This window comes from Triturus cristatus, chromosome 10, assembly GCF_964204655.1.
Source record: "Triturus cristatus chromosome 10, aTriCri1.1, whole genome shotgun sequence".
Taxonomy (NCBI): domain Eukaryota; kingdom Metazoa; phylum Chordata; class Amphibia; order Caudata; family Salamandridae; genus Triturus; species Triturus cristatus.
The window spans coordinates 275,648,277-275,670,171 of NC_140593.1; the positions used below are offsets into that span (position 1 = coordinate 275,648,277).

Sequence of the window (21,895 nt, forward strand, 5' to 3'; positions counted from 1 at the left end):
TGTCTTTGGGGCACACTCAGGTTCAATATTGCTACGACATAACGCACACGTACTAAAAGCCAAATAATTGAGGCCTCACACTAACCCCACCCCCGCACCATGCGTTGGGCGTCAATGCGGGCAGCTGTTCAACCCTCCTTGCCATGCATTTGGGAACACTCCTTTTAGGGTTCTCTCCCTTAATGTAAAGGCCTCAACAGCCCAATTACGCATAGGGTAGTCCTGTCCTATCTGGAGAACTCGAAGGCTGACCTTTGCCTACTCCACGACACACATATCCTTCCACATGATTATCATAGGCTCTGTTTTCGAGCCTGCCCAAACCAGTTTTTCTCTTTGGGATGCACTAAAACAGCTGGGGTGGCTCTTTTGGTGGCTCACACTTTCAAGGGGACGGGGAGGGGGGCGGGCGGTCCGAGGGTGGAGAAAGTGAAGGGTCGCCTTCTGGCATACCGTCTCACTGTTAATGGCTGATCCTTTGTGGTGACCTCCATCTACACCCCGAACGTCAGCCAGGAGGCATTCCTACGTACAACTTTGCTTGACGTTTTTCACACTCTGGAATGGAGAATCTGTGTGGGGGGGGGGGGCGGTGGGGCGGGGATGAGACCTTAACCTGGTCCTGAAAAACGACCTAGACAGGTCGACGTAAAGACATGGGCAGTCAGGAGCACTGACCAGGGAGGGACAAGGGTGGCTCAAGGACTTAGAGCTTTTAGCTATTTGGAGGACGCTCCACCCCAGTACCTGTGACTACACTTACTTCTGTCACGCACATAAGACCTATGATAGATTGGACCATTTTCTGGGCACGAAGGACATTTTTCATCTTATCTACGCTGCGGAGATCATCCCTGCCGTGTTATCAAACCATGCAGCTATAACGGTGGAGATTAGGTTCACAAGTACATCACTAACTATCTGGCTTGAAATGATTCCACTCATTGCCATTTCCGCCACGGATAACAACGCATAGGGAGAAAAGGGACCAACTGTCTAGGCAGGTGAAAGAACTGGGGGGTATACATCAGCGCACAGGCCCGTTAATTTGGCGGCAATTGCCTGTCACTCGAGTGCAACTAGCCAGCATTGACCTTGAGAGAGCTGAATATGCAGCAATACGTCTACATCATTCCTTTTATGTCAGGGACGAAAAGGGAGGCTGACTCCTAGCAGACGGCCTACGCACTCAGCAGCAGAAGACGGCCGCCCACTCACTCCTTGAAGCAACAGGGGCTCAGATCACACATGCTGCTATCGCGAATGCATTTAAAGACTTCTATGCAGACCTATACACTGGTCAACATCTGGTGCTTGCAGACGGTACCTCATACCTTGCCGATTCAAAGACGCCCACCCTTTCATCTGACCAAATAGCCTAGTTCGATCATGAGATCCGAGTGGAGAAGGTTATCTCGGCAATCTTTTGACAACGGGCTTTGAAGTCTAAGCGCCCCAACAGTTTCCCATCCATATTCTATAAAACATTCTGTCAAGTCCACACCCTGCTCCTAATGCAGCTGTTCAACTCCTTCTCGGCCCCCAGAGATATTCCTCCCTCCATGCTGACAGCCCAGGTGGCAGTCATCCGTAAGCCCAGTAAAGATAGGCTACGATACCATACAGCCCAATCTCCTTATTGAACGTTGATCTAAAATTTCTCACCCGTATCTTGGCGTCCAGATTGGGCCCCTGCTTGCTGTCTATTGTAGACCCAGACCAGGCAGGCTTTATACCCACAATGCCAGGCTAGTGATAACAGTAAACGAATGCTGCATATCATAGAGAAGGCTTCATGCGCCCAGGAGAGTATATGCTACTAGCTATCAACGCCAAGAAGGCCTTTTTGCAGGGTGCATTGGCCTTTCCTAGAACAAGTCCTGGGCCACTTTGGCATAACTGGGAGGTTCCAGGCTTGGGTACTAAACTGTTATCACCTTCCCACAGTGTCGGTCAGGGTGAATGGCTGTATATCCGCTCCTTTTGCCATTGGTAGGGGGACTCAGCAGGGGTGGCCCATGTCCCCACTGTTGTTTGCCCTCAGCATGGAGCCTATGGCTCAGACAGTCCGCGACAATTCTTACAACATTGGGACCACTTTCGGGGAGGGGGGGGTGGGGGGCGGGGGGGACAGACAACATAAGAACAGCCTATAAGCTGACAATGTGTTGCCAACACTGGACAGCCCGGCGGCATCCCGCTCATTATTCATGACTGAGCTAGAGACATTCAGTCTTGCCTCGCGATTCCGAGTTAACGTAGCTAATTCTCAAGCTTTAAATCTATCTATGCCCCCTGCACTCCAAGCCCACCTTGCTGCACAATACCCTATTCACTGGGCAAAATAGATGGTCCTTACCTGGGGATCAAACTGGCCTCCACTGTCCAGGTAATCTCATTCATTAACTATCAATCACTACACAGTCACCTTAAGTTTGAATTAGCCCGATGGAGATCGCACACAATTTCATGGCTGGGTTTGAGTTGCAGCCATAAAGATGAGCATTTTACCCTAAATACTGTATCTCTTTCAAACGCTTTCCCTAGCTCCCCTAAAAGGGATGATTCCCAAATTACAATCTGACCTGCACAACTTCTCTGGGCTGGGAAATGACCCTGGATGAAGAGAGAGGTTAGCTACCTACCTCCGGATGCTGGGGGACTTGGGATACGGAGCCTCCAACTGTAATTTCAGTAAACCCATCTGCTGTGGGACTGCCCGCACAGTCAGGCATACTGGTCACAAGTGTTCGATAACATCGACCAACACCTAGACACACAACTCCCTTGATTTCCCCCTTATATGATCCTGGGGTTACCCAATCCACTCCCTTACCCTCTGACATCCAGATGGGGGAGGCAGATTGACTTAGCCCTTGGTGCAGCGATTTAGACTATCCTGTCACACTGGGAGATGGCACATTTACCCATACACCTGGGCTCGCTTTATCACCTTTGGCTTATTCTGGGTAGGGAAAGGATCACCCTCTCTCCTACCAATCAAGGGGTGTCCTATGGAAATTATGGTGCCTTTACTTACTCCTCCTTACACAATAATTCAGAGAACTAACTTTACCCAAATACCTCAGTGTTCTACGACTGTCGGAATTGACCCTCACCACGGGGGTGAGACTGCTTCATGATCGCATTGCGATTTTACCGACGCGTGTGGGGGCAGGGGGAGGGACAAAGGGGTATTGCATTTTGATCTTGTTTATTGTTCATTCAAACCAAGACTAGTGGATACTTATGTCAGTGTAGTATTTACTGTCGCTTTGCGATGTATCTCTTGGTGTTAAAAGAATAATGAGATTTGAACCATAAATAATGATGCATTTAACCCAGATCTTGGTGACGGGGGACGAGTGTCTGAAACGTTTCAGCGCTCCGTCCATCATCTTGTTGTGGTTGCAATAAATAGAGTCCACATGGACAACTTAATAAGTGGATCAGTCGCGCTGAGATGCATTCTGATGTACTCCCTCTCAAACATGGTAGATAATGCAAGAAAAAGGAGGAAAGGCTAACCATTTGACAACCCACTGAAACTAGAAAACTACAGCCCCATTTCAAACCATCCCTTAATTAGCAAGATCTTGGAAGAATTAATTAACCTGTCAACTTCAAGAATTCTTCATGATGGACATGGGAAAGGGACAGAATCCACAATAACAGATGTCCGATAAATGTTGATCTCCTCTTTAAACTTGGGGCAACCCATAGTAATTATCCTCCTCTACTTGTCGGCAGGGTATGGCACTGCATCTCATAACAACCTGCCGAGCAGTTGGAAAACTGGTCCGGAACCTCGCAAATGGCCCACCATTGAGTTTACTCCTTATCAAAGAGCAGCCTGCAAATCAAAAGTGGTTTATCTTCATTGTCTGTAAAACAAATGTCATGCTGGTTCAAAGGAAATGTCCTCTGCTCATCCTTCCATATTGATATAATGATTGGGCAACTACAAAGATCAAGGTCAAATTGATCACTACCTGCTTGAAACTAATTTAACTCTGGATAGCTACTTTTATATGAATGAATCAAAAACACAAATGTTAATAGTCGGTGACTACTCAAGCAGCAGCCTGTCATTCAAGTGGACTGAGGAACAAGGAAGCCACTTATACTCTTGGCAAAGTAGTAAGAAACCTCAGGGTATGGTTTCTTGTTCAACATTCCATTGGTAGCCAATTACCGCAGGGAGCCCTTGAGAGGGTACATCAGTATGGGACCGGTGAGAGATGAATGAAGTATCAAACCATAGGAGCTGGCTGGGAGGGAATGGGTTAAGCTCAAGAAGAGACATGGGTGCATATCTAGTGCATCTTCAGACACACTAAAGCCATGATTAGGATAAAAAGAATACACTATTAACAGACAAGTGATGTGGCCCAACAGGAGGATAAATGCCCTTACAAGGTAGTGCTGGGATGAGATAATATACAGACACTGACTATCCCTATCGGGAAAATGAGATGTTATACCGACACTGACTATCCCTATAGGGAAAATATTACTGATGTCATTTACAACTGTGCACTGCAAACCTATGAAGATGTTGATTAAAAAAGGAAATGTTTACTGTTATTATCATTAATGTTACACAGTGGCTACTCTGCTACAAGTCAGTACTCTGACAAAATTACAATAAAATAAGCTGCCTCTGAAGCGTTTGAATAATTATATATTGGAGGGTTTGGACAAATGCATCTATGTATGATAAACATTTTGGTCTGTAAAAAGGACAGCCTACAAACTGTAAGCATAAAGAACACATTTTCTTAATGTATGTTCATACATGCAACTCACCCAACAAGTCGAGTCATTCCATGTCTAGAAGCATAGAGTAATGGGGTATTGTGCTGATAGGGTTCCCCATAGGAAGCGTTTGGATCAAGTGTTTCTTTTAGCTGAGGGTTGCCCTCATATATTTGGTAGGCAAGGCTTTCATCTCCATTTATAAGTGCCTTGCGGAATTTTGTGGTTGCATTTCCCATCTTGCTATACTGATAACTGGTGTTGGTCTTTCACTGTCTTTCTGGCTCAAACAGCAAGCCACTTGCTGTGTTCAACAGCAGCATGTTTCATATCTGCAAAGAAGAACCAACATTGAGCACACAGTACATTATGTTTGAAAAGCAATACACTAGAATAAACATAAGCTGGTAAGATTTTGAACTCCGACACCTAGACGTTGATCACAAATTTTAGTTCTGAAACATGTATAAAATTGTTTATTACAGAAAAGCAGTTCTAGCTCAGACACCTACATTACTCATTGTACGGGGGCGCACTTGGAAGATGCTGAATATTTTCTATGAAATATTATAGTGTGCAACATTGGGATACCTTCAAATTACTTTTCACACAGATCCAGAATCTTCATAGAGGTAGGAAGTACACAACAGGTTGTCGGGTCCTGAGCTGCTTTTCAGCCTTCATGCATGCATACAAGTGGCAACCATTCTTCAAACTCTTGTTAAATGGATCTGCTCCTTTCACAGTTCGAACAATAGAATAGTAAAGTATGGCTGATTTGTATAGGAGCAATTTCTTTTGGCCCTCTTGAATGTGAGGGTTGGAATTCCTATACATTGCCTAAGGATAGGTAAATTACAGCCAAGAGGACCAATAGTACTTTTCAAAATGGGTGACTGCTAAGGATGAGCACCCCCAATAATATCTAGTTACTTAAAAAAAAAATGAAGAACAGTTGCTAGTGTATCACAAATTTTCGAATGTTATTTTTACAAAATGCTCCCTGTTCAGTGTTTTAATATGTACAAATTAACCTCCACCCAAATGACGATCAAATGGGATCTCTGATTTGGCATCATATATTACATTATTCAGATTATGAAATGATCCAAATTCCACTACAAGGCAACAGAAACTCGCACACATGACCTCACCGAAGTTTCATGAACATAGCAATCAATCCTATATCCAGGAAATACTAAAACACGTACAAAAAGTGATGCTAGTTTGTTAATTTGAGAGTGAAATGGAGATAAAAAATACAGAGTGTGACATACCATTAAAATTACATCACTAGGTACAACCAAGCCAAATGCTTGGTTAAAATTAGTTTTTGGCCTACTGAATCAACTCTGGTGTCAACACACCTAAAGCACTCTTACAAGCCGATTGCAGTCTGTTCCATACCCCGCCACCTCCTGCCGAAGCTACAGCACTAAGCCTCTCTAGCCGTGATACCATAGAGAATTATTTTTTCAAATAAAAATCTCTACCATAAGGAATATCCTGCCTGCAACTAGCAAACTACATGTTGTGTCTAACATGTTGTTGCCAGGCCCACATTTTCCATACCTTCCCGTCTCATACCCCTTCAGTCCCATCATGTACGCCGAAGAACATGCTCTTCTGAGCACACTGAATCCATCATATCACCCAAATGACAGAGTTTCAAGTTGACTTCCATCAGCTATTCCCAAACAGTTTGCAGAATTAACAACATGTCACATACCTCACCAAGGGTGACCAAATTGCTGGAATCTTTCACCCACTCAATCATCACAGCTCTATTAAAAAAGACAAATCTAAAGATTCTACCTCACCTGTTAGCTAGAGACCCACGAAAGGCTTTCAGGTCATGAGTAAATTAACTTATAAATAGTTGCCTCCCAGCTGCAAGACCAACTTGACATGGGTTTCACACCAGTATTCTAGTCATACCACAGAAATGACACTGTGGATGCAACTTATGCTATGCAGTTTGTGGCAAAGGGGAACCAAGAGCTGCCTTTTATGCTTCCTTCAGCAGCATTCAACACTGTGTTGTTGAGGACATCCCCTAGACTGAGGGTCTGCAGAAGCAGGGATGTAGGGGCTAAAACTAAATTGGCATCAGTCTCTTATGATCAATAGACAAGCCATGATCAAATGGAGACTTCTCCACTCACAAGATAGACTTGCGGTTAACACAATGATTTTCTCAGCAATACTTTTGCTTCAATATGTACATAAGATCTCTGATGACACATAGACATTAGTGCACCGGATCTTCCAATGGCTATTTTGGGAAAATTTAGGCTTGCCTCTTGGAAATAAGGAAGTGTATGAAATCCATAACAAAAAGGGGGAGGGACGGGGAGCAATTACAGAAAAGGAAAGAAGGTCCAGTACCAATGCTCCCAGGAGTAAATGTACACACACTGAGTGGTAGCTGTTCCTAAACGAGGAGAGATTCCTACAACTATTTGTTGAGAAAGAATATGTCTGAAGCAAGAGTGAGTAAAATATAAATATAAATTAGGATAGGGGAATTCCTCCTTTAGACAATGGTGCCCTCACACACCCTTACGGGTGTCATGCTTCATCATCGGGTGTTGCTCCTCATGGAGGTGGCGCTGCAGTCCCCCACGGGCCCCGAGAGAGGGCTCTTTGTCGGAGATCTTTTTTAGGAGGTGCCGCAGTTGTGCATGTGGGTGTGAGGACCTTGTGAAAAAAGTGGGTGAGTGAAAATAAAATTACCTCGTCGGTGCCCCAATATAACTTTATTCAGGGGTCCGGAAGATAAATTAAAATCAAAGGGACTGGAGCCTAACCTTAAAATATATGTGTAAGGGGGTAGACATGCTCCCAGTGCTCTCAGTCCATGGGGGTGATGTGAAAGTGTAATATGGTCAACATGTTTCACGCATCAGGTGGGTCCCTAATGGATCCGCAGTGCGCTTCGTCATGCATGACCGTAAAGGGGAAACTATAAGTATGCTCTCATAGACTCAGACCAGCTTTATTAGGCACTTGCACACCGTGTATGGCATTGCTAATTCTACTTTTTACCGCCACGCAGCTTTGGTCTCTTCATATCTGAAGTACTTGCTGATGCTGTCCGTTCCTACTTTTTGAAGGGTAGGCGTCTCCATCATCTCCATTGCTTATTCGCTATTACCACTGCGGTCGACTTTACATGCGACACAGTTAATATAACTAATGTATGTCTTGGCCGCATTTCTGCATGAAGTGATACCACTAAATCCTGGCATCGTTCCGTGCACTACTAACTCAAGCCCTATTTTGAGCCTATAATTGGGGCTGCATCACAAGGAGTTTCTGGGATTGCTTCAAGACCACTGTTGCAATATTTGCTGAATGGCTGTTTTTCTGTCTCCTAGTCACTCAATTCTTTACCTGGATGTTTCTCCTATCCTTCTTATGGATATTGTTCTTTTTACGGGTCACACTTACCACGCATAACACAGCCTGGTTCTATACACCAACGCTTGCTACATCGAGCATACGTTGTAGTCGTGTGTGACTTGTTATTTAATATTACGACATGGCAAGTCCTATGTATGACTATATTGATATTCTCTCTATGTCATATACTTTGTTGTCTTTTTGTTTGTGTCTTTACTAGGTTGGGTAAAAACAAGACTACGAACAAAACTAGTCTCCCAAGCGCCTCAGACGCATCTGACCCTACATTTGGGTATGGTGAGAGTACTGTGTGTTCTTCCCAGACTCTCAAGGTTTTTTTTACTTCACTTTTACGGTACTGATGAAGCGCACTGCCGATCCATTAGGGACCCACCTGATGCGCGAAACATGTTGACCATATTACACTTTCACATCACCCCCATGGACTGAGAGCACTGGGAGCATATCTACCCCCCTTACACATATTTTTTAAGGTTATGCTCCAGTCCCGTTGATTTTAATTTACCTTCCTGACCCCTGAATAATGTTATGTTGGGGCACCAACAAGGTAATTTTATTCTCACTTACACACTTTTTTCACAAGGTCCTCACACCCACATGCACAACTGCGGCACCTCCTTAAAAAGATCTCCGACAAAGAGCCCTCTCGCGGGCCCGTGGGGTACTGCAGCGCCACCTCCACAAGGAGCAACGCCCGATTATGAAGCATGACAACCGCAAGGGTGTGTGAGGGCACCATTGCCTAAAGGAGGAATTCCCCTATCCTAATTTATATTTATATGTTACTCACTCTTGCTCCAGACACAATCTTTCTCAACAAATAGTTGTAGAAATCTCTCCTCGTTTAGGAACAGCTACCACTCAGTGTGTGTAGTGTATGAAATCCAGCAGACTAAAAGTATAGGAAACAAAACCTGCCCCCCCCCCCATCTGCACCCCTGCCAAAAGAACATGGCAGCCATAATACCTGTGCCAATGAGCAAATCAAAATCTTTGGGGACTAACCAGGACACAAAGCTCAGTGTAAAAGCTCATGGTTAACAGGTAATCAATAGCTTCTTCTCAGAAATACAAAACAAGCACATTGTATCCAAGAATATTCAACATATATTTTTTTACATCATCGTCGTTTTTAGAAAACCATCAAGTGGTGAGGTGACTGTATACTGATAACAATGGATCGTTGAATAGTATAAAATAAACAGATCAATTTGACACAGTGCATAGATAGACATACATTCACGGGAATGCAGCAGGGTGGTAGACATCAATTTGAGAGGATTTTCAAGTCAATTGACCCTTGTGAGCGCTACTGCTCATCTGCATGCAAAAATAACAGGACACAGTCAGGGAATGTGATGCTGAGTGATACTTTAGCCCCGGTTTCGAATTTATAACAACAAGACTATTAACACCCAAGATGGCAGTGATAGAAACGAGAAGCCTATAAGGAGACAGGCTCTCGTCTATGCTACCTTAGAGGTGCAGGCTAAGTGCAAAGATCAATTCCCAGGTTATAAAAGAACCTTTAAAAGGGGCCAGATCGCAAGATGGCATGTAGCAGCACTAGAGCAAAGAGATGAGAGGGAAACACCTAGGACACTGTAAGTTAATGTGGATGAGACGTCAGCGAAACGTTCCTGTAGTAGAAACAGCACGGGTGCTACCTGCCACTTATGGAAGCTGCAAGTTAGAGGACCAATGCTCAAAATGAAGGGTGGAGGCAGAATGAAGGCTCTCACCTGGAGATTATGTTTATTGAAATACTATTTAGATTGGCAGAATGCACTTCTCTACCGAATACAAAATTGAACCAATGAGTGATTTTCACACGTAATGGAGGGAAACAAGACTCTCCATGAGGAGTCACCATTACGCATTGCAAAACCAGACTCCAAGGCAGCAATATTCAAGTATCAGAAATCAATGATGGGGTAATCATCAGGAGGAAGAGATATTAACATTTAAGCAGTGCTGTGTGGCCATACCCTAAGGAGGGCACAATTGGAGGTGGATACATGGGGAAGCATTCAAGATGAATGACCGACTAGGTTTGCAAGAGACCCTTTTGCTTTGGCGAAATAACAGAAACATTAATGTAGGTGTTCCCACTGAGAGATGGCGAAGGTCCCTGACTGAGGGATCAGGGATTCTTGAGGTATCAGATCAGAAATAAGAAGATCCTCAGCCAGCTGGAACACTCTGAGAGATTGAGGACCAAGAGGCTCAGTAGGCACTCCCCAGGACCCCCTGATTGACTGAGTGTCATGTTGAACAGTCCACTCTGTAGATAGAGATTGATATTGGATCTGGAAATCAGTGTAATAGTGGGTTACTTGAATATGTGAGGGATTACAAACTAATTTAACACTATGTGGGCCTTACATCTGTTCTTGGCAAGAGTGCTCTAACGCAGTCTGCAACAACCTTTGGCCTGCCCGTCCATCCCTTCTCACTTAGGTGACCTGCACCTATTTTAACATTCGCCCTCTCCGTCCCACCTGTCTCTCTTTTGTTGCTTACTTCCCAAGTGTGGGGTACTCTTATTGCCTTAAAAAGGTGTAATACACATCTCCAGCCACTAAGCGGGAACAGGCACATTTGGACATGCCCAACAAATATCCCACCATGCTTTAGAGTATAGCAGACCCAAAGTAAATGTGAGAAAGTGGCTCTGTATATACTGTTCCCAAATAGGTACAGGGTGTACAGAGTCCACAGTCCCCAGAGGTTTGGCAGAGGCTAAAGTTAGATATAACCTTACTCTCTGAAGTGGTAGCTTGGTTGAGTAGTAAGGCAGTATCAGAGGACAGTGTAAAGCATTTGTTGCACACACGCAGCCAGCAAATGGTCTCACACACTCAATAACTGAACTCTAGGCCAATGGTTTATATATAAAAATATATGCTTGTTTTATTTTAGAACCAACAATAGGCATTAAAATATACTTTCTCAGAATGAGATGCTTTATATAAATACTTTTGCAATATGCAATTGACTTTTGTAGAAAGTTACAAGTGGTTGCAATAGGCAACACAATTCTAAACACAATAATGCATTGAGTTCAATGGAAGTTTCAAGTTATTTGCAACAGATTACTTTTAGGATTACTTTTGGAATTCCAGGACTGGATCCTAGATTCAGTCCTGGGTCAGTACTTAGAATCAACTGTAATCCAGTACTGGGTGCCTAGACTCAGTACTAGTACCTTTAACCAAAACAGGTAAGTAATTAAGTTTTCACAATTTATACGATTTTTAAAGAATATTTAAAGTTTGCAGAAATCGACACTTAGAAGAAATTTCACAGAAAAACAGTCAATGGTTTCCTATGGAAGAAAATTGGGTTACTGGTAAGTACGGTTGTGAATATTTTTCAGGGTCAGTGCTGGGCACCAAGATCCAGCACTGGGAGCTCACCTAATAGCAGGTGAGTATTTTCGTTTTCGTTACTCGGCTGATTTTGGGTGAATATTTTAAGTTTTGAAAAGTCCACACTTGGAAGAAATTTCAGGAAAAACCAGTCAATGTTACCCTATGGAGAAAATTGAGTTATCGGCTTTAAGGCAAGTACTCGACTGGCAAAGTTAAGGTTCTGGGCATAGACTCAGGGGTCTCCCAGGGTCAGGTAGGTACAGTTGGTTCACCCTCAGCGCCACAAGGGCGGCCGGGTGCAGAGAGAGTTAGGCCCAATGTTATCCTATGAGAGGTAGGGGAGCCTTGGTTGGTGGCTGCTAACTAGCAGGCCACGTGGCTGTGGGAGCTGGGCTCCTGGTCACTTACTCAGGGCAAGTGGGGAAGTAGATAGGTGTAGAGGTTGCACTGCCAGGGCCACTCGGGCGGCTGGGTGCAGGGTGGTTTTGAGCCTTCGGGCGCTCAATTGATTTCAATGTGAAATCTCCGGTTTAGAAAAAGACTGCAAGCACGGGGACGAAGATTCTTCAGGTGCCACCACCACTTCGAGAGGTAAGTTGGGTAGTTGGAGGATAGGTAGGTACCCCGGGATTGGGCACATGGGTCCGCGGGGCGCCGGGATGCAGGGGTGCCTTTTGGTGTCGGGAAATCTTACCCTCTGTTGATCGCGGTTGGGGGGGGTAACCTGGTTCTGAGGCTGCAGGCTTCTTCAGGAGTGTCGAGGGAGGACCTTGGGTGTCGGACTCGGGGTCACAGTCGCCGTGGGGTTGTCCTCGTGGTCTTTGTTCACTCCAGCACAGGCCAGGCTTGGCGGGTGCAGAGTGTGCTGGTTTCGCGGTTCCGGGCTGCTGCCAGGGATTAGAAGTAGATTTTGAGTAGAGCCTCTACTCATGGGAGTCGCAGGGGGCTTAGAGCCAAAAGGTAGCCAGGTCCTCCGGGGTTTGTGAGGTTGCTGGCCACAGGAGATGCCGGGTTGGAGCAGGAGCAGGTTCGAGGGTCGACAGGTCGGTAGGGCTGGGGCCAAAGCAGTTGGTGTCTTCCTCTTCTTAGAAGCTGCAGGGCAGGTCTTCTTTCTTCTAGCTCTTCTTCGAATTTCGGAATCTAGAATCTGGGGAAGGAAGATTCAGGGTGCCCCTAAATACTAGATTTAGGGGTGTTACAGGTAGGTGAAGGGCAGGGACCAATGGGTCCCTGTCCTGGGGTGGGTACACCCCCTATCCTGCCTCTCTCCTGTGAGAGGGGGGCAGTAGCCTAGTCCTGATTGGGCAGGGCTTCCCATCTTCAAGATGGCGAGAGCCCGGAGATGTGCTTCACCTCCCCCACCTGAGGGGTGGGGTTGGCAGGCTGGCACATCCCCTGTCCTTATTTGGGGTTTCCGGCCAAGCTTTCCGCCAGAGTGGGGGTTTGCAGTGGCCTGGGGAAGCTCACAGAGGCAGCATGCCTTTGAAGCTTACCCCTGCCCATCCTGGGGGAGGAGATTTAGCACCTCGCCCAGGATGTGTATTGTTGCAGACCCAGGAGAGCAGGGGCTCTCCTACCCAGGGGTCCAGCAACATGTCTGCTGTGTGGCAGCCTCAGAACAGACGTGGATTGTAGGTTAGGTTTCAGGGGGCATCTCTAAGATGCCCTCTGGGGTGCTTGGTACATTAAATCCCACACTGGCATCAGTGTGGGTTTAATGTGCTGAGAAGTTTGATACCAAACTTCTCAGTCTTCAGTGTTGTCATTATGGTGCTGTGGAGTTCGTGTTTGACGAGCTCCCAGCACCATATACTCTTAACTGGCAGCACTGCACTTACAGTGCCCCGGAATGGACCTGGGTACTGTAGGGGCACAGGGCCCCTGCTCCTGTGCCCACACCATTGGCATAGGGCACCCAGCTAGAGGTGTGGCTGATGTATGCCATGGCAGTGTAGGTGGTGGGCATGGCACACAGGGATGTGTGCCATGTCGACTCTTTGTTTTGTCTTGTACCCAGACACTCAGCCTGCGAGGGCAGTGTGTGTGTGTAAGGGTACAGGGCCTCTAAGGGTGGCACAATGAGTGCTGCAGCCCTTAGAGGCCTTCCCTGGTCACAAGGCCCTGGGTACCTAGGGTACCATTTACCAGGGGCTGACATGGGGCCAGAGTTTGCTAATTTGTGTTTTGGGTTTTAGGGAAGGAACATAGGCCCTGGGCACCTGATTGGCAGGAGTCCAGGGCACACTCAGTCAAAGTACATTCAGCAATTCAGCAAAAAGTAGGGGCATACCATGCAAGAAAGATGGCACTTTCTCGCAGTAAAGGACTACACAATGTGAATAATCAGGTTGCAAAAACGTATGTTTACTTTCGCTCTTGTTGCAAAGTGGTAAATTAGGGATTTTTAAAGTTATTTAAATGATGAAAAGTCATAATTTCATGAAAGACAGAGAGGAGTGTATTATGCCACACTTTCCTTCTTTATTTCAGAAGAAGCAAAGACACTTAAAAGTAACTACAGTGTAAACACAAAACAGAATAAAACTACATGTACCATGTGTCCAAAGGAAAAGAACAGCACAATGATATTACAATGCTGGTGGTAGTCCTTCAACTTCTCAGTATTTGACCCCCTATCTATAAGAAGTCATTCCTTTGTCTTGATGCAAAACCAAAACATTGAAATCTTTGTCAAAATGGAACTGAGTAAATAGAAACAGGCCTAGCGAAGAAATATGGCAACAATCTATTCCTTCTAAATTCTCTAGAACATTGAGGAATTGTTAGTGTGGAAACTGCAACAAAAAAAAAAAATCTAAACTAGTAACGGAAAAACAGAAAAGGATGTGGAATATAAAGAATTGACATATGAACCATTTCATGATCAATATTGTAGCGGTTGGATTATAATCACATCTGCTTTAATAAAATTAGGACTTTCCATCATTAAGTAGCAAGGAAAATCCTCTTTTTATTAGAAGAATGGAGGCTCCTATTACACTCGTTCATAGCAAATTCATAACAAAGATGCATGAGATATTGGTTTGTGAAAAAAAGTCTACAGCTAGAGACTGAAGACCAGTCAGCCGCCTTCTGAATATCCTCCATGTGTGCTCCCGAAGCAAAATTCTTAAAAGCAATTGCTTCTCTGGAAGAAAGGACACCAAAAGAACTTGTATAAATACCAGCAAAATCATAATTTATTTGACCCATCTAGCGAGAGTGGAAGAGAGACTGGCTTGTGAGGGTTTTTGAAGGTGTTACGTAGCAGAGGATCAGATGTTTTTAAAGAACCGGTACGGGACTCCTCTTCTTTGACACAGGGCACAGTGTGACAGCTATGGACGTTCTGAGAAATAAGGATAGTCTAGAAGAAAAGGACTTGGTTCTTCTGGAAATAAAACAGCCTACTCCATATGGATAAAACGGTTTAGCCAAAACCTCCAGAGCTCCAACATCAGAATTTAAAAAAGAAATAAGATATCATTAACATGGTCAATTTTGCCGATAACCATTTCAGAAAAGTGGAAATCCAGGACTTCAACATTTGTAACTTCAAATTTACATCCGAGAAAGATCTACAGTTTGAAGAAGGTGGAATACTAATCCTAATTCCTATGAGTAATGTGCAAACAAGGGGATGTTCTCCGACAGCCTTTCCATCAATAAGATGGAGGGAAATGGCTGATCTGTATGTGTTAACAGTTGTATTGCACATACCTTCCTTTATTAGGGAAGTTAGAAATGTAGAACAGGAGACATCATTTGAAAGGGGATTGATTCCGTACACCAACTCCACAAGTGGGACCAGGCTGATTTATATATTATTTTAGAGCTAGGTGCTTCCGAATTGTTAATGAATGAGAGAGAGAGTGCTGAAAGAACTGGGAGGAGAAATACATTCTCTTAACTTTCCAAGCTAGAAGAGATGGATAGCCAGACGGGATCATGTTGAGTGGGAGGCCTATAGGATTGGTGAGGAGAGGAAACAACGGAAGAATTATTGGGCAAGCTACCCGACATTTCCAGATATCGGGAGACTTCCAGAAAGGAGTTATTATTAAGTTGCCTAGTTCTCTGTGAATTTGTGCTAGTCATCTGGAGAGGAGGAGAAATAGGGTAAAAGCATAAGGTAGGTCTGGGGTCCAAAGATGTAGAAAGGTGTCAGACGCAAGGGCCACTGGATCTGGTCTCTAGCCGTAAAAAGGATGAATCTGGTAACTGAGACAGGACGCTAATAGATCAACTGAAAAGGACCTCACCAGTTTTGAAGGGATTGAAAGACTGCAAAATTCAAATACCAGTTGTTGTGGTCTTTCAGACAGTTTGACTGTCAATTCTCAATCAAATTCTGGATTCCTGGGGTATATTTTGCCCTGACTGAAATTTGACAGCTAGTTCTACTAAAATATTCAATATTGTTCTGAAGAGATTATTGATATATTTTACTGAGATTAAGTTGCCAATGTGCAGTAAAATAGAACACAAACCCAGTATTTTGTGAATAACTGCAAAGCAAAGAACTGTGAAGCTGCTGTAAACAGTTTATGTGCAAGAAAGACAACCTTTCTGACAGTGGCCTTCCACTAGACAATTCACTGCAACGAGCACCCCCTCTCACAAACTAGCATCGGATTCGAATAGTAGGTCTGAGAAGAACTTGAAAATTATTTTATCCATTCCATGCTTCTATATGGTCCAGCTACCAAAGAGCTTCTTCTCTTGTTTCTGAATCTAATGGAATCATGTCTGTATATGATTGACTTTGAGAATATTTAAACTTTGAAGAGCTTGGCAACGAATGGGATCCAGAAATTTAGGTTGTACTTTGAAGCAATAGTACCTATAGTATCCACAAGATGATGTCAGAAAATATGAGTTTATGTTGGAAAGTGAAAAGGTTCCTTCTTGATCATGGATACTTTCGAATTTGGCAACTGAAAAGCTGATTTGGAAATTTAGAAAATCCAGAGACTGAGATGGAAAAAGAAGAGATCTCTCATGATATTTGTTTGATAACACTTTAGGTTTGTATTTTCTAAACCGAACAAACGAAAACATAGGCATCAATGCATATTTAGTAGTCATCAATACATCTCCTCGTGCTAAGCACCTCTACGCAAAAAGGCAAAATCTCCCTATTAAACCTTGGTGGTCTCCTCCTCCTGCCTCCAGCAGGACCAAATCTTCCAATACGTCCCGGGAAAGCCTCTAGCCTAATAAAAATTCTCTTCTCCCAGAGCACATTGGTCCACCCCAGCCTGCCAGTTCCTCAACATAGGTGTATCAGAGAATCTTCATTTCTGTGTGATAGACAGTTTAGAAATCCAAAGACCAATCCCTACCAAGGAACACAAACTCTCCATTATTCCAAGCTATATGGTATTTTAGGGTCAAAGGAGTTGACATAGTCAACTACACTCCCCAAGTCTCTGTGTATCAGGGTCTCTGCATGTTCTGCATGATCACCGTACAGCTCCAAACTGAATGCAGGAATTTGCCCTTTGAGCCCTCACAAATCCAACAATAAGGAGTAGGTGACCTGCCCATCTGCGAAACTCTGGAAAAGTGAAACCAAGCCCAATGGTATTTAAATTAATGGAATTGCTAAGATACATAAAGCCATTTTTGCCTCCATTCATTCCTCACCTTCCAAATCATTCACATATAATTCCCATTTGTCTCTCAATTTCAGAGAGTCATTTGGGGCATTAAGTATCAGGGATCATCGATAAGTGAAATATCTCTCGTCCCAAGCGGCTACATAGTAATCTTGGCCTTCAAAGGATGGAATTCGGACATCGCCTTTAATTTTCCCCATTACCCAGTGAGTGTCAAAGCTGATGATTTTGAAAAAATTGGGACCTATGGGGGGTGAAGTCTGCTGCCAATTGTTCAAAAAAATTGAAAGGACTACTCGCCCATACACCCGAGCTTTGGGCCCTGTCAACCATTGTCATTTTGCAAGCAGTCTCCCATGCCACAAGAGGGTTTTCGCTATTAACTTGTTTTGCTACTCAATCCGCCCTTCTGCTGCTTTCCAGCACAATAACGTATTTCTAGAGACTGGATGCAGAGAATGATACACCATAAAGCATGGAGAGCAAATCAAATGGTTTGATTGAGCTCAGTTCCAGTCAAATGGCTGTGATTCGTTTATCACAGAAGAGCTCATTGTTGAGCGTAATTACTGGACATCCCAGCTTATTACAAATATTATGAGAGATTTCTCCTGATTGATTACCAATCCCAAACTTCCCAATATAAGTCAATTGAAGATGGGTTAGCCAGCGAGCTTGATCCATAGCCAAGATGTTGTCTATGTAAATAATGAATCTGATACCCTCCCATCTGGGTGAGGCAAGTACTGGTCTGCATAGCTTAGTAAAGCACTAGGGGCAGAAGAGAGACCAAAAGGAAAGGAAGTAAAATGATAATAGACACCTTGCCACTTAATTGTAAATATTTTCTGTGTGGATGGAAGAGCAGGACGGTTAAGTATGCATCCTTCAAAACCAGACTAATAAATCAGTCTTTCGGCTATAAGAAATTCTTGAGATGGAGATGGGTCTATAGCTTGAAACGTCGATGCACTGTCTAGGAGTTGAAGTTCCAAAGATTGATTATCGGACAGAACTTTAAGTTCTTTTACTTTACAAGAAAGATGTTGCACAAGAATCCCTGTGGATTTGGAAGTGCTTGTTTTTATTGCATTCTTCAGGAGAGGGTTATGTATTTCTAAATCTACTAGTCTGACATCTAGGTGAGAAAAATGAAATTAGTTTAGAAACATAACTTGAACCACATCCTCATAGATATCTATCTGCCATCCCTATACAGTGTTTAGTACAAGAAAGATGTTGCACAAGAATCCCTGTGGATTTGGAAGTGCTAGTTTTATTGCATTCTTCAGGAGAGGGTTATGTATTTCTAAATCTACTAGTCTGACATCTAGGTGAGAAAAATGAAATTCGTTTAGAAACATAACTTGAACCACATCCTCATAGATATCTATTTGCCATCCCTATACAGTGTTTAGTAACCAGGGATCTGAGGAACTAGAAGCATGCATTTTATTTTTAAGGTCTATACAACCTCATAGAACAGAAGGAACATGTTGGACACTTACCAATACTGATAGTGATTCTCTTTTGGCCTCTGCTGGATTGCTGACAGAAGTCTCTTTTTTTGTAGTGGGAAGAAGGTAGATCTGAGATGTTGGAAACCAAACTAGTTTCAGAAGATTTTGTATCCGCTTAAGAAATGGGGCCTTCCAGCAAAAGAACAATGTCTGGAAGAGTGCCCCCTGCCTCCCCAGTATGATCAAATCTCTTTCTTACAGAGGCCTGAACTTTGTCAATGGAAGTAAAGGTTGAGACAAATTTTTATGAAGCTGTTCCCAAAACGAATACCCTGGGCTTCATGGCCAAAGATGTTAGCGCTGTTAGTTTTAGGTCCATTTTTAAAAGTAATCCTTAACTAGGTTCTTGCAGAATGGCTGTACTGTAGTGTGTGTGTGTGTGTGTGTGACTTTTGCGTAGTTTGCATAATTGCGTGAAATTTTTGAAAAACTAGGAGAAATAGTGTGTAATTATGATAAATACAAAATTGAGATTTAGTGCTACATTTTTTAAACGTTAAATGTGTCCTCGCTATAAATCAGCACAAAAAACAGAAGTGATGCAAAAAGCAGCCACTCGAGCACTAGTTGTTAGTCGTTTCCATGCGATCTTGCTAAGCTTTTACAGCAAACAGCATACAATTACACGATGTGGAGTAATTGTGAAATTTCAGTAATTTTGAGTAAGTAGTGTAGCTTAAAATTACTGAAATTATGCATAAGTAAGACAGCATCGTGGAAATTGTGCCCTGACCTATTTTGCACCCAATTTGACAATATGGTAGCATCAATTGGATAAATATATTCCGTAGTTTTCTCGGCCAATTCAAAAATCTTAATCTATGGAGCCATAACTTTCAGGAGCTTGCCCTGGCAGGACATCCAAGCTCTATCTTTTCCTGATTTGGGCTCTTTGCCCGATTTCCCAAAATATTTCAATAATTTGGGGTCCAAAACTGGTGTAAGTAAACCTTTGTCTGGTTTAGACTGGAGTTTGCTTCTGATGCGTTTATCTAAAGCTTGGCGAATATAGCGACAAACATATTCAGAAATATCGTTCGCAGGAGACCACTCTGTAAACACAGGATCAATAGTAACTGATGGATCAAAAATGGGGGTTCCGATATGTTTTCAGATTATAAGAATGTCGCTTGTATTTGAATTGTTAACTACAAAATAATAAGATCATTTAAGGTGCTTCTTGTTTAGACCAAGACAAAAGAACCATTAATGCAATCAGAATTAGTATCATGGATGTGCATATTAACCTAAATGTCTGAGTCAATGGTACTCAAAGTCAAAGATAAATTGGATCTTATGTGAGCCTTATGGTCTACCTTAGGGCCAGAGGTTCGGAAATCTGGTAAACTAACAGAATCATAAGCGGATATTAAACCGGTACTCAGAATGTTTGCCCCCTTCCTGAATCACAACAACAGGGAAGTAAGAACAACTTCATGTTTCAGAGTAGAGGAATTGATAACTGAGTCTTCTCCTTTATTACCAGGGTTCTCAGAAGCAGATTTCCAGGGTGCCTGCTACCATGAACATGCTGAGTCTGTGACAGTAAAACTTATTGCACACTTTTGCCAATATCCAAAACTAAAACCTGCAAGAATTCATAGCATTCTTCATAGAAGATGTTACAGAGTGGTCTATAAAATCCATGTGAACTGGCATTAATGGTTTCTTGTTCATTATCTGTATACATGCTAATATCATTATCTGATATATTTTCACTGTTGTCTTAATAAATAAAACAATATTAATAACTTTTTGAGCAAAGCAATTTGTCAAATACGATGTAACCATACAGAAACTAGTAGAAAACAAAAGTAACAAGAGAAGCAGGTTACTCGAGCTGTGTAAAAGAAGGAGAAAGTGGCCCAAGTAACTTTCAAAACAAGGAAAAAGTAAGATGGGACTTCGAAATAATCAAATACTGTCATTCACATTAGAACGCCACAGTGTCTTCTCCTGACAAATAGTCCTAGGACCTACTGGGTCTACTAAAAAGCTACTCTTTTTGCTGTTGATGACTATCCTGAGGTTTTTGGAAGAGGTCGGTGTCAGTCTGAGCTCTGTTGGCCATGACGTTGGCGGCGGAGGTGATCCAATTGTTAAAAATCTTGATGGCTTTGGGGAGAATGTTGCCGTGATTGGGTTGGTGGGTGTTGAGAGAGGTGTTCTAATCCTTTTAACTGAGGCTGCTACAGTTTTGGCAGGCTGGTCTGCTGTGGTGTGCCCGCATTGGACCTTGGCTGGGATGTTGAACTTGATGAAGGTGTGATCTGTTCAAGAGGAGACTCGTGGGGGCTTGTTAACTTGGATGTTGTGGTAAGTGCTAAAAACAGGGTCAATGAAGTGTCGGGCGACGTGGGAAGGTACTTTTACTCCTTGGGTGAGACCCAGGCTTCCAATTCTTCAAGGAGTGCTTTTGCAGTCAGTGTGGTCTTCCAGATGGAAGTTCAGGTCTCCGAGTTAGAAGTAAACATGAGAGGTGAGGGTGAAAGTCTGGGACGGTATTGGTAAAGTTGGTGTGCGGTCCTGGTGGTCTGTAGATGAGTGTACCTCTTAGCGTGAAGTTGGCTGTGAGATGGACGTCAAGCTCCACGTGCTGTTACAGCTACAGGGCACCAACAGTGGTGACGGTCGTCATTTGACACTGGTGCACTAGGGTCAGCTCTGCATATCACTGCAAACTGGGTCAAGAAGAACCCTTTCTGCACTTGACTCTCAGGGTAGCAAGAGAGAGAGTAGTCACAGACCTATCAGGTAGATACTGTGGCGGTCAAGAGTTCAGAACTCAAAACTCAATCAACAGACACAATAACATAATTGTAAGGATTTTTCCTTACGGTTTGCCACAGTGGCATCCAGCAACTCTTTACCATTATGTGTGTCGGTTCTTGAGGATCAATTCGACCTCCCTTTTCTTCACAAAGGTACAATGTTTCGAAGCTGATATGCATAACGATCTTGGCGTTCCGGTGATCATTGTATAATGCGGCCTGACCTTAAGATGGCGACCATATAAGAAGTTCGGGGAGCGCTTCACCTTCCCCTGCAGGCTGCGTGGTAGAATCTTACAATCTTGAAAAAGTATTTCTGATAGTGTGCCTGATATTCTTAAGGTGTGTGCTATTGTAAAGTCGTTCTCATCAACACGGCGATTCTCATGAGTGCGGAGCCTGACCTTAAGATGGCGCCTGGGTTT

The 21,895-nt window shown here is 43.5% G+C and overlaps 1 protein-coding gene across 3 annotated transcripts in view; it reads right to left on the reverse strand.

Moving 5' to 3' along the window:
- The window catches only part of ANKIB1 (ankyrin repeat and IBR domain containing 1), a 556,103-nt gene that overhangs the window by 465,641 nt on the left and 68,567 nt on the right, over nucleotides 1-21,895 (reverse strand). For all 3 annotated transcript variants that reach the window (XM_085631084.1, XM_085631082.1, XM_085631083.1), the window contains exon 2: nucleotides 4,810-5,090. In XM_085631084.1, coding sequence (XP_085487210.1) covers nucleotides 4,810-4,997 — 188 coding nt within the window. In that variant the 5' untranslated portion in view covers nucleotides 4,998-5,090. The remainder of the gene's footprint in view (nucleotides 1-4,809; nucleotides 5,091-21,895) is intronic.